This window comes from Chiloscyllium plagiosum, unplaced genomic scaffold (assembly GCF_037043375.1).
Source record: "Chiloscyllium plagiosum isolate Xiang-an unplaced genomic scaffold, Cpla_swu_hap1 HiC_scaffold_47, whole genome shotgun sequence".
NCBI classification, from domain to species: Eukaryota; Metazoa; Chordata; class Chondrichthyes; order Orectolobiformes; family Hemiscylliidae; genus Chiloscyllium; species Chiloscyllium plagiosum.
In genome coordinates this window covers 7,399,788-7,412,672 of record NW_028270185.1, presented here as the reverse complement: position 1 = coordinate 7,412,672, position 12,885 = coordinate 7,399,788, and the positions used below count along the sequence as shown (strand labels likewise).

The window sequence follows — 12,885 nt, the reverse complement described above, 5'->3', positions numbered from 1 at the left end:
TTGGTTCTGCTGGCACTAGTCCCCCTCTCCATAGGTGATCCCAGGCAGTCAATGTCACAGCTATGCTGCTAACAAACACGTGAAAGGTCAGGAGATGACCAGATGCAACACTTTGCTGACTCCTCCCTCTCTCGCATCCCACTTCCCCATCCTGGTCATGCAATCTCCTAAGTGACCAAAAAAAGGGATAAAAATCTAGATATGTGAAGAGAAACTTGAAATCACCAGGGATCTGCAGGTTACTTATATCAAGTAATATGTACTTGATTTCCCCACTCCCTCCTTACCTACCTTCAGTAACTTGAGGTAACCTCTGTTCTGAGGACTTTGTCAGTCACCCTTTTTGGTAAATTCCTATTTACCAGTCTGCTGCATGTTTGATCACTTTTGTGGGGGAAAAAAAGTGTTTTGTGCCATCAAAATTACTCCCTCTTGCATTTTATGCTTGCCCTCCCTCGTTCTCCAATTCCTATTGGGTTCAAATAGCAAGAAATCTGATCAACTCCTCTTGACATTCAATTGCATTGCCATCACCAAAGCCTCCATTGGCTTCCTTAGGATCACCCTTGACCAAACACTTGGACACACATAGTCTGGCTGCAAGAGCTGGTCATAGAGCAGGAGTTGTGTAGAGAGTGATTCACATCCTGACTTCCAGTTGCTTGGATGACTGAAGCTTTGACAACACTCAAATCTTGCCATCCAAAACAAAGCTACCCATCCTCCAGCATTCACTGCCGGCTGCTGGAGCAACATGGCAGCAATCTGCAATATCCTCAAGACGGACTGCAGCAACACACCAAGGCTCCTTCAGCACCTTCCAAACCTGTGACAGGACAAGCAGAACATAATCCATAGGAAACATCACCTGGGCTTTGCCCTCCCAAGCCGCACACTAGCCTGATTTGGAACTATAACCCCTCCAAACCTGGCACCTAATTTGGAACTGCATTGTGTTGTACCTTCACTATTACTGGATCAAAACCTTGTAACTACTGCCCTAGTAGCACTGTGGGTGCAAGACTGCAGTGGCTCACCACACCTTAAATACAGTTACTTTCATAGGATGGAGGCATTGTTGGCTGGGTCAGCATCAGTTATCCGTTCCTAGTTGGATGGATGACGAATGCTGACCTTTCCAGCAATGCCCAAATAAAGAAGGGAAGATGTAATGCATTTTTTGATGCTGCATATGTCACCATCTCTCAGTCTCCCACCTTTAATTTTGTATTTAGCAATCGAAGATGATTATACCGGTCCCAAACTGGAAGATGGGAAAGTCACTTTAAAGTTCATGAAAGAGCTAATGCAGTGGTTTAAAGATCAGAAGAAATTGCACAGAAAATGTGCTTATCAGGTAAGGAGCCGTGGCTTTCTCCAATCGCGGTAGTTAACAGCAGACCCTGGGCATGTGAAAGACTGATGTGTTTGTTGACAGTGTGGCTCATTCGTCTAAGGGTAAGGTGCTCCTACTAATTGGTTCTGGTCTCTTCTGTTTCCATTACTCATCCTATATCTTTGCAGTTTGTGACTATTCTTGACACTGCATATTGTACTCACTCACTTTTCGTGTTAAACCACTGTCCAGTCTTTCTTAGGCTTTCCCTAGGGACTTACCCATGCTGTCTGGGAAGTAATGACTTTGAGCGTTGTGGCCAAATGCTCATGCTTCCTGGTTGATGAGCGTCCTTGAGCTTTGAGTGGTCATCCTTTGCTGGTTTCCAACTTAGGAAAGGTGATCTGACTTCCATTTGCAATTGTAGAACTGAGGAGATCTGAAAACATTGAACCGCTTGGGGAAAAGTGTTTAGAAAAGTGAAGGCTGGGGAGTATCCCGGAAGAGAGTTTGAAAATTATTGTTCATTTGGCTGTTGTAGACTTAGGAGAAAATGTTCCCACTTATGGATGGGATCAAAACAAATCTAAGAATATCACTGGTGAGTTCAGTAAGCAAGTCAGGAGGAGCTTTCTTATCCAGAAAGTGGTGCAGACGTGGAGCTTGCTACCTCAAGGAGTGAGAGAGACGAACTTAAGGGTTAGGCCTACATGCAACATGATAATTCTTAACTACCCTGTAGGCAGTTGAGAATGCACAATCAATGCTGACCTTGCCGGTTTGGGGATTCTCGACAAGCACGTGAGGGAGAAAGGAGAGAAGGTTAGAGATCGATTTGGAAGAAGATTTGGCTCGGAGTTGGGGGTGGTTTGTGTGGAGCATAAACACCTGCATTGATCTATGGGCCGAAACTCCCACTGCTGGCCAGGCAGGTATTTGTTGTCCATCTCTAAATGCCCTTGAACTGAATGACCTGCTAGTCATTTCAGAACATAGTTAAGTGTCAAGCACAATGCTATGGGTCTGGAGTCTCACACAGTCCAGGCCCCAGGTAAGCAGAGCAGACTTCCTTCTCTAAAGGATCTTTTTTACCCATTATCAATGAAGTTTCACGGTCACTATTACTGGCATTAGTTTTCAGTTCTTTGATGTGCTGTATTGCACATTCCATGTAACCTAAATTTATAACTTGTACCCACTGGAAACATGCAGCAGCGTGGATGTTTTCCGACTTCAGCTGAAGGGTGATTCTGCTGTTGGGTCCATTTCAAAGGCTTGCTATAGCACATTGTAACCAGGTGATGTCAGGATTACATGGCACAAGATTGAAAATCTTCAATATCATGGCTTACCCAGAGCAGTGTGACAGAAGCACAGAAACAACAGGCGCTCTTGTTTTGTCTTATTTTTATAACGCACCAAATAAACTTTACTAACATAAAGGCACTGTGTGAAATACAAGTTGTCATAGTCCAGTCTGTTTTATTGATTGATTTGCAGCTCCCACATTATGACCTTGAAACATTAGCTGTCATTTACAGCAATAAAACTTGTGGAAATATGCTTATTAATATTGTCTCACCCTTTCATCTTTCATTTCTCTTCCTTATTTCCGCTTCCTTCTCACCTATTTAAAGGTTTAATATATTGAATCATAATCCTGCTCCTTACCAGCCTTTCCGTGGCAAAAACTTTATTTTTGATGAGAGGTTTTTGCTGGCTTCGAACCTTTAATGCTTCTTTTTGGAACAACTATATTTAGAAGATCAACACGTTGCTGGGAAAGTTTCATTTAGACACCTGGTAAAACTTGCCAAGTACATTGGCAGTCTAACAAGTTAAACTGGCCTGCAAGAGAGGCTGTGGCTTATGAGCATTTCAAAACCTGCAGACAAAGAGGCACATCCTTCTGTGCTGAAGTCACTATGATGATATACTTCAACCCTAGTTCACTTGGGTGCGCTCGTTCTCTTTTTTTTCTCTCTCTCCCTCTTTTCTCGTTTTCTCCATCTTTTTTTCTCGTGCTTTTTTCTCTTGCTTTCTGTTCTTTCTTGTGCTTTCCTTTCTTTCTGTCGCTCTCCTTTCTCTTTCTTGTTTTCCCTCTCTTCTTTGTTTTCCCTCTCTTCTTTGTTCTCCCTCTCTCTCTCTTTGTTCTCCCTCTTTCTCTCTCTCTTTGTTCTCCCTCTTTCTCTCTCTCTTTGTTCTCCCTCTCTCTCTCTCTCTTTGTTCTCCCTCCCTCTCCCTCTCTCTTTGTTCTCCCTCTCTCTCTCTTTGTTCTCCCTCTCTCTCTCTTTGTTCTCCCTCCCTCTCTCTGTTCTCCCTCTCTCTCTCTGTTCTCCCTCTCTCTCTGTTCTCCCTCTCTCTCTCTGTTCTCCCTCTCTCTCTTTGTTCTCCCTCTCTCTCTTTGTTCTCCCTCTCTCTCTTTGTTCTCCCTCTCTCTCTTTGTTCTCCCTCTCTCTCTTTGTTCTCCCTCTCTCTCTTTGTTCTCCCTCTCTCTCTTTGTTCTCCCTCTCTCTCTTTGTTCTCCCTCTCTCTCTTTGTTCTCCCTCTCTCTCTTTGTTCTCCCTCTCTCTCTTTGTTCTCCCTCTCTCTCTTTGTTCTCCCTCTCTCTCTTTGTTCTCCCTCTCTCTCTTTGTTCTCCCTCTCTCTCTTTGTTCTCCCTCTTTCTCTTTGTTCTCCCTCTCTCTCTTTGTTCTCCCTCTCTCTCTTTGTTCTCCCTCTCTCTCTTTGTTCTCCCTCTCTCTCTTTGTTCTCCCTCTCTCTCTTTGTTCTCCCTCTCTCTCTTTGTTCTCCCTCTCTCTCTTTGTTCTCCCTCTCTCTCTTTGTTCTCCCTCTCTCTCTTTGTTCTCCCTCTCTCTCTTTGTTCTCCCTATCTCTCTTTGTTCTCTCCCTATCTCTCTTCGTTCTCTCCCTCTCTCTCTTCGTTCTCTCCCTCTCTCTCTTCGTTCTCTCCCTCTCTCTCTTCGTTCTCTCCCTCTCTCTCTTCGTTCTCCCTCCCTCTCTCTCTTCGTTCTCCCTCCCTCTCTCTCTTCGTTCTCCCTCCCTCTCTCTCTTCGTTCTCCCTCCCTCTCTCTCTTCGTTCTCCCTCCCTCTCTCTCTTCGTTCTCCCTCCCTCTCTCTCTTCGTTCTCCCTCCCTCTCTCTCTTCGTTCTCCCTCCCTCTCTCTCTTCGTTCTCCCTCCCTCTCTCTCTTCGTTCTCCCTCCCTCTCTCTCTTCGTTCTCCCTCCCTCTCTCTCTTCGTTCTCCCTCCCTCTCTCTCTTCGTTCTCCCTCCCTCTCTCTCTTCGTTCTCCCTCCCTCTCTCTCTTCGTTCTCCCTCCCTCTCTCTCTTCGTTCTCCCTCCCTCTCTCTCTTCGTTCTCCCTCCCTCTCTCTCTTCGTTCTCCCTCCCTCTCTCTCTTCGTTCTCCCTCCCTCTCTCTCTTCGTTCTCCCTCCCTCTCTCTCTTCGTTCTCCCTCCCTCTCTCTCTTCGTTCTCCCTCCCTCTCTCTCTTCGTTCTCCCTCCCTCTCTCTCTTCGTTCTCCCTCCCTCTCTCTCTTCGTTCTCCCTCCCTCTCTCTCTTCGTTCTCCCTCCCTCTCTCTCTTCGTTCTCCCTCCCTCTCTCTCTTCGTTCTCCCTCCCTCTCTCTCTTCGTTCTCCCTCCCTCTCTCTCTTCGTTCTCCCTCCCTCTCTCTCTTCGTTCTCCCTCCCTCTCTCTCTTCGTTCTCCCTCCCTCTCTCTCTTCGTTCTCCCTCCCTCTCTCTCTTCGTTCTCCCTCCCTCTCTCTCTTCGTTCTCCCTCCCTCTCTCTCTTCGTTCTCCCTCCCTCTCTCTCTTCGTTCTCCCTCCCTCTCTCTCTTCGTTCTCCCTCCCTCTCTCTCTTCGTTCTCCCTCCCTCTCTCTCTTCGTTCTCCCTCCCTCTCTCTCTTCGTTCTCCCTCCCTCTCTCTCTTCGTTCTCCCTCCCTCTCTCTCTTCGTTCTCCCTCCCTCTCTCTCTTCGTTCTCCCTCTCTCTCTCTCTTCGTTCTCCCTCTCTCTCTCTCTTCGTTCTCCCTCTCTCTCTCTCTTCGTTCTCCCTCTCTCTCTCTCTTCGTTCTCCCTCTCTCTCTCTCTTCGTTCTCCCTCTCTCTCTCTCTTCGTTCTCCCTCTCTCTCTCTCTTCGTTCTCCCTCTCTCTCTCTCTTCGTTCTGTCTTTTATACTGTGGGAAATTAAGACAAATGCTGGAGAAACTCAACAGACCTGGCAGCATGTACAGAAACAGGAATAGAGTTAACATTTTGAGACCAATGTTTTAATCCTTTTTTAATCCCCTCCAAGTATTCTGAGAGACAGGATTTACATGCATTTGGAAAGGCAAGGACTGCTTAGAGAGTCATCATGGCTTTGAAAGTGGGAAAACATGCCTGATAAACTTGACTGAATGTTTTGAAGAGGTGACCACGAAGATAGTTGATGGCAGAGCGGTAGACCTTGTCTACATGGACTTTAGCAAAGCCTTCGACTAGGTTCATAATGTTAGATGACATTGGATCCAGGGAGAGCCAGTCAGTTCAATACATGATTGGCTGGGTGGTGGTAGAGTATTATTGTTTGGACTGGAGGACTGTGACCAGTGTAGTGCCACAAGGATTGGTGCCAGGTCCATTCTTGTTTGACATTTTTATATAAATGATTTGGATGAGACTTTAGGAAGCACTGTTAGTGAGTTTGCAGATGACACCAAATTTGGGTGTAGTGGACAGTGAAATTTTCATCAGCTGGGCCAATGGGTTGAGGAGTGGCAGATGGAGCTGTTGCATTTTGGCAAGACAGCGTAGACAGTGTGCTGAAGAAGGCATTTGACTCTCTTGAGTATAGGAGTTGGGATGTCATGTTGCTGTTGTGCAAAGTTAAAAATCGCATAACATCAGGTTATAGTTCAACAGGTTTATTATGTTCCATTCAGTCTGTTCTCAAACTTTGTTCCAATCTTATCTCCATATCCATCCATTTGTTTTTTCTCCCCCATGTGCTTACCTATCTTCATTTTGAATTAATCTAAACTATCTACCTCAACTCTTCCTGTTGGACTATAATCTGGTGTTGTGTGATTTTTAACTTTGTCCACCCCAGTCCAGCTCCGGCTCCTCCACCTCTTGGCTGTTATACAAGAAATGCGTAAGGCCACTTTTGGAGCACTGCATATAATTGTGGTCGCTCTGCTATCGGAAGGATGTTATGAAACTGGAAAGTGTGCATGAAAGGTTAACAAAGGTGTTGTTAAGACTGGGGGGGGGGTTGAGTTACAAGGACAAACTGAATGGACTGGGACGTCCCCCCCACCTTCTGCCGAACACCGGAGGCTGAGGGGTGATCTTATAGAAGTTTATAAAATCATGAGACAAATAGCCAAGGTCTTTACCTCAGGAAGGGCACGCCAAAACTAGAGGGCATAGGTTTAAGGTGAAAGGGGAAAATTTAAAAGGGACCTGAAGGGCAACTTTTTCACAGAGAGGGTGATGAGTATGTGGAACGAACTGCCAGAGGAAGTGGTAGAGGTGAATACAATTACAACATTTAAAAGACATTGAGACAGGTATATGGAGAGGAAAGGTTTGGAGGGATATAGGCCAAACGCAGGCAAATGGGACTAAAAACCTGGTTGGCATGGTGAGTCGGACCAGATGGTCTGTTTCCATAGTGTATGACTTAGTGACTCTATCTCCTGTATATAGTCCATTCCGATGTTATCTTTTGAATTTCGTTGTGTGGTCAATTTTCTGTGCCTTCAGAAAGAATTTTGTGAAATAATGCACATGCAGAATACATCACAGAAACGGCGCACACATAGCCTCTTTCCGACAGGAGCATTGGTTCTGTTTCCCTCATGTTACTGATTTATCTTGTCGTCTTTTACAGATTCTGGTCCAAGTGAAAGAAGTCTTATCAAAACTCCCAAGTTTAGTTGAAATCATGCTCAGTGAGGTAAGGACTTTGATTGACTTGTAGTCCTGCTGTGGACACAAATGGGTTGGAACTAGTGATGGTTTTGTGTCACTAATTTCAAGTAATTCGGAAGTCAAACCGTGTGTTACCCTTTATCACGAAAAGATTTGAATATAGGAACAAAACAAGCTTTGCTTCAATTGTATAGAACACTGGGAAGATTGCTCCTGAAGTTTTGTGTACATACCTGGTTGTTTTCTCATAGATAGGGATAGAGTGCTGTGCAGGTTCACCAAGTTGGCACCTGGGATGGTGCAGACTATCCTGTGAGGAGACATTGATGTGACTGGGCCTGTATTCTCTGGAGTTTAGAAAAAGGAGAAACCGAAACTCCCAGAAACTTAAAAACAAAATTGAGAGAGATCAACATAGTAGGTGCGGAAAAGATGTCTCCCTGGATGTGAGGTTTAGAACCAGGGGCACATTAGAGTTGCAGATTAGAGTTAAGTCATTTTGGACTGCAAGAATGTGCAGGTTAGATGGATTGGCCGTGGGAAATATGGGGTTACAGGGATAGATTAGGAGGGGTGGGTCTGGGTGGGATGCTCTTCGGAGGGTCAGTGTGGACTCGATGAACCAATTGGCCTGCTTCCACACTGTAGGGATTCTATGAGGAGGAGCATCTTGGTGCAGAGGGTAGTGAATGTTTGGAATTCTCTACCACTCAACTCTGAGAGTCAAAATAGAGATTGATGAATTTTTACTTACTAAATACATCAAGGGGTATGGGACTAGCAGAAGAATATAGTGTTGCAGCAAATGATCAGCCATGTCCAGAATGGCAGAGCAGGCTTGAGGGGCTGAATGACCCACTCTTGTTCCTCTAATGAGGAGGAAAGGGATGAATTGCATGACTCTTCCAAAGGACTGACCCAATTGTCTGAATGTCCCCTTCTGTGTTATTGAATTCTATAAATATAGAACCCACAGAGAGGAGCAAAAGCTCAAGATGTGCCTCTGTATTAAAGCAACGTGGAGTAGATATCTGCTATTGTGCAGCGCTGTGTGAGGATTTTGACAATATCCCAATTTTCTGTGCAAACACTTTGCCTCCTTGTCCACCAAAGGTGAAAGCTGCTGTGTGACAGTCGAAGGTTATACTGATGTTGGGTAGGGGTAGTAGGTAGAAGAACTCTCTTTGAACCAATGGTGTTTAACATTTTCCTGCTGCATTTTTACGATTCTGTTTTTTAAAGTTTAACCCCCTTGATATTTTTTTTCTTCCTGGATGAAACTGCCACCCTAGCTACTCCAGGACAATTCCAACCCTCTTGCGTCTCGCCCACAATTCCATGTGCCTGAGAGTTTCAGGACATCGATGAAGTAATCAACATCCTGGCGAAACACAACCCTGGTTGCCTGTCTCACATTTTATAGTTGAGGTCACTGTAATTAATTTAGTTTGGGCAGCACGTGCTGAGGACAGTTAAGGGCCTCCTATTACTGCTATCCTGGTCAACATCTATCAAGAAGCATCCTGATCTAAAAGGAACAAATGGTGGAGATACTCAGCTGGTCACTTATCATCTGTGGAGAGCGAAACAGAGTGATGTTTCTGGCCAATGAGTCTTTTTGTCAGATGTTACTTGAATGGGATCATTACTGTATAAACTGCCCATGGCCTCAGAGACTCCTCTGTTGTTTTCTGATAGCAAAAGGTTTGATTGTCTGTCTATTCTATCTGTGCCTCTGTTACACATTTATACTAAGCTGACTGGTTTCTCTTTCAGAAAGAGTCCATTACCATTTGCGGAGACATTCACGGACAGTACTATGACCTGTTGAATATATTTGAACTCAATGGATTACCTTCAGAGTCTAATCCTTATGTATCCTTTTCACATTAAGGGAGTCTTGAGAAAGTGAGTGAGGTACAAGTGCAATTCTGTGAGGGATAGAAAATAAACAAGCTGTGCGTGTAAAACAATGCTCAGAATATCTGAAAGCACCTTGCCGCTATTTGACTCCTTTTGAAGTGCAGTGTATAGTGGTTGTGTAGCTAATATGGAACTCCATCCACAGGAGAATTAAACAGTGAACCTGTGGTGGTGATGTTGGTTTAGCTGTAAGTATTGCCCAGGGCATTGAGTCCTCCCTAACCTCTTGGTCAAAAATGCTGCAGGGCTCACAGAACAGGCATGAAATGATAGAAGTTTGCAGCACGAATGAAGGCCATTCAACTTGCTATGTCCATGCTGGCCAGCAAAGAGCGACCAAGCCCAATCCCATGTTGTGACTCACGGTCATGGTGCTTCGAGTGCTTGTAAAATGTTTGCGTTTTACTGCCTCCACCACCCGGCCAGACTGGACTCTGATCTTGCCTCCTGACAGTGTAGTGCAGCTATGTCCACCTGAGGGTGCAGATAGGGCTTCAGGTTAGAGTTCCAGCTAACAGGCACCCTCTCCAACAATCCGGCAATCCCTCAGCACGGCTCAGAGTAAGATCTGCGTTTGCATTCTGAAATGGGGCTTGAAATTAATATGAAATGCCATAGAAACAAATGTTCCCAACCATTGAGTGCAGATGAATAGAAGTACTGCACAGTGATGCGCACAGAGTGTTGTGTCTTTGAGCATGACTGTCATATTGCTGACGAGAAAATGGTGTCCAAGCCTGTGTCTGTTTCTTTTCTTGTCTGTTTGTTTCTCCTCACTCATCTTCTCCACTGGTTTTGACCCTTTGCTGTCATCCCATTCTGTAAGCGTCACCATTCTGGTACTTGGCCCAATGGAGCATTAACCATTCGGCCCATCGTGTCCACACCAAACCTTTGAAGAGCATCCTACCCAGACCCTGTCCTATCCTATCCATGTAACCCTACATTTCCCATGGCCAATCTACCTAGCCTGGACAATCCTGGACAACATGGGCAATTTAGCATGGCCAATCCACTTCGGACTGTTGAAATAGACCGGAGCACATGGTCTCCCACACAGACACAGGGAGAATGTACAAACTTCACACAGAAAATCGCCTGAGGGGGGGAATTGAACCTGGGTCCCTAGCACCTTGCGGCATCAGTGCTAACCACTGAACCACCATGCCAAGCCAAGCCATTCCTTTATCATCCACCGTGTAAGACAATAACATACACTATGTAGTGGTTGAGTACAATTCTACTTTATCTCTCATCTTCCCACACACCTTCATTCTCATTCTCACTCACTCACTCACACTCTCTCTCTCTCTCTCTCTCTCTCACACTCTCTCTCTCTCTCTCTCTCTCACACACACTCTCTCTCTCTCTCTCTCTCTCTCTCTGTCACACGCACACACACACTGCGCCCCCCCCCCCCCCCCCCCACCTCCTCTCCCTCTCTCTCCACACATGTTTGGGTTTGTGAGGCCAAAGCAACTTGACTAAGATTTCTATGAATGCAGTCTTTCATGGAATGTGGGCATCTCTGGCAAGGCTAACAGTCCTTTCCCATACCTAACTCTCACTTGAAGCTGAGCTATCTTCCTGAATCACTGCAATCCTTGGGATCTGGAGGCATCCATGGTGCTGTTCTGGAGGAGGGTTTATGACTCTGTTCCAATGTTACTGAACTGATGGTGATATCATTCTAGGTCAGAATGGTGCCTGGTTCTGAGCAGGCGGTAGTGGTGTTCCTACTTCTCTGCTCCCTATGTTCTGGTGGGTGCTGTCCCAAGATGTTTTGGTGAGTCACTATAGTGCATTTTGTAAGTGGTACACATTGCTATCACTGTGGAGGGTGTGAACATTTAAAGTGTTGAATGGGATGCCAGTCAAGCAGGCTCCTGATTGGTGGCTGTGCTACTTAGATGTTGTCAGGGCTGTACTCTCCTGAGCAAGTGGGAGTACTCCATCACAGTCTTGATTGAGACCAGGATATGAGAGGCAGCCTTTTGGAATTCAGAAGGGGAGTTACTTGAGTGTAGAATTCTCAGCCTCTGACATACTGTTTTAGCCCATTGTTTATCTGGCTGGTCCAATTCCAGGTTTTAACAAGCCGATGTCCACAAGTTGAATTAGGCACCACATAGTTTCAGGGATTTACAAGGGTTTTATTGTAAGCCTATAGTTTCGCACAAACGCCAGTTTCCATTTTTCCTTTCTGAACTGGCCAACATTGTGTGGTTCACTTGTACATATTCTTCAGTATCCTGCTCAGACATGTATGACATGGCTTTGGAGCAGGTTAGACTTGAACCGGGATACTAGTGGCTCAGAGGTAGGAACACTGCCCTGTGAGAAATCCAACAAACATCACCTGTGCTCAGTCAGCTCTGGAGCTGTTTTTTGTTGCCCCCTGTAGTGGTTCTCTTGTGGCACAGAAGGCAGAGTTCATGTCCCACCTGCTATAGAGGTGTGTGGTTATATAACTGAGCAGCTTGATTAGACAAAGAGATAACATTTTTTAAAATTTAGAGAGAGACAGGGGGCCCTCTATTAGCATAGTGGTAGTGTCCCTGCCAGTGGACTGGAAGGCCCATGTTCAAGTCCCACCAGCCCCAGAGGTGTGTAATACATCTCTGAACAGGTTGATGAAAAAGATAGTTTTGTCATTGACCCTTACGGGCATTCTTGTGGTGCAGTGGCAATGTCCCTACCCCGGACTAGGAGGCCAAGTTCAAGTCCCACCTGCTGCAGGTGTGTGTAATAACATCTCTGAACACGCTGGTTAGAAAATAGATGTTTTATTGACCCTTCGGTGGGCCTTTATGAAACAATGATAGTGACCCTGCCTCTGATCCAGGAAGCCTGGGTTCGCATCTAGCCTGCTCCAGGGGTGTGTAATAAAAGTCTGAGCGAGTTAATTAATTTTTTTTTTGTTGTCCCTTAAAGAGACCTGGATATCTAACACTGGATTCGGTTTCACTCCCTCAGGACATATTGTGCTGTTACTGTCTTTAAGCCTTACAGAACCATTTTTTTCGGAGAATGGATTTCAGTGGTACTGGTGCAACAATATGTTGTTTGTCCAAATTCCAAATCTTCTCATAAGCCGAACAGGACAACAGAGTGACAGCTCAATCTCAGTTCAGACCTTGGGCCTCTGTACCTTTGTAAAAGCTACCCAACAAAGCAGCAAATACTCAGCAATTGCTGTGATGGGATTCTGGATCGTCTTTCCCATGGGTAGCGTATATTACAGGACTTCTACTAGAAATATCACGAATATAAAACAGCTTGGGGGGCTGGAGATGCGAGTGTGCATTCACAGAACCTCGCACTATATTTGTTGTTGCTCCCTGCCTTTGTGTTCTCTGTTGTCTGATGTTCTCTGTTGTCTGATGTTCTCTGTTGTCTGATGTTCTCTGATGTCTGATGTTCTCTGTTGTCCGGTGTTCTCTGTTGTCCGGTGTTCTCTGTTGTCCGGTGTTCTCTGTTGTCCGGTGTTCTCTGTTGTCCGGTGTTCTCTGTTGTCCGGTGTTCTCTGTTGTCCGATGTTCTCTGTTGTCCGATGTTCTCTGTTGTCCGATGTTCTCTGTTGTCCGATGTTCTCTGTTGTCCGATGTTCTCTGTTGTCCGATGTTCTCTGTTGTCCGATGTTCTCTGTTGTCCGATGTTCTCTGTTGTCCGGTGTTCTCTGTTGTCCGGTGTTCTCTGTTGTCCGGTGTT

At 45.5% G+C, this 12,885-nt stretch overlaps 1 protein-coding gene across 1 annotated transcript in view; it reads left to right on the top strand.

Annotated features, from left to right (window-relative positions):
* ppp5c (protein phosphatase 5, catalytic subunit) overlaps positions 1-12,885 on the top strand; it is a 46,267-nt gene that overhangs the window by 18,500 nt on the left and 14,882 nt on the right. The window contains exons 4-6 of the mRNA XM_043680841.2: positions 1,236-1,357; positions 7,211-7,276; positions 9,028-9,126. Coding sequence (XP_043536776.1) covers positions 1,236-1,357; positions 7,211-7,276; positions 9,028-9,126 — 287 coding nt within the window. The remainder of the gene's footprint in view (positions 1-1,235; positions 1,358-7,210; positions 7,277-9,027; positions 9,127-12,885) is intronic.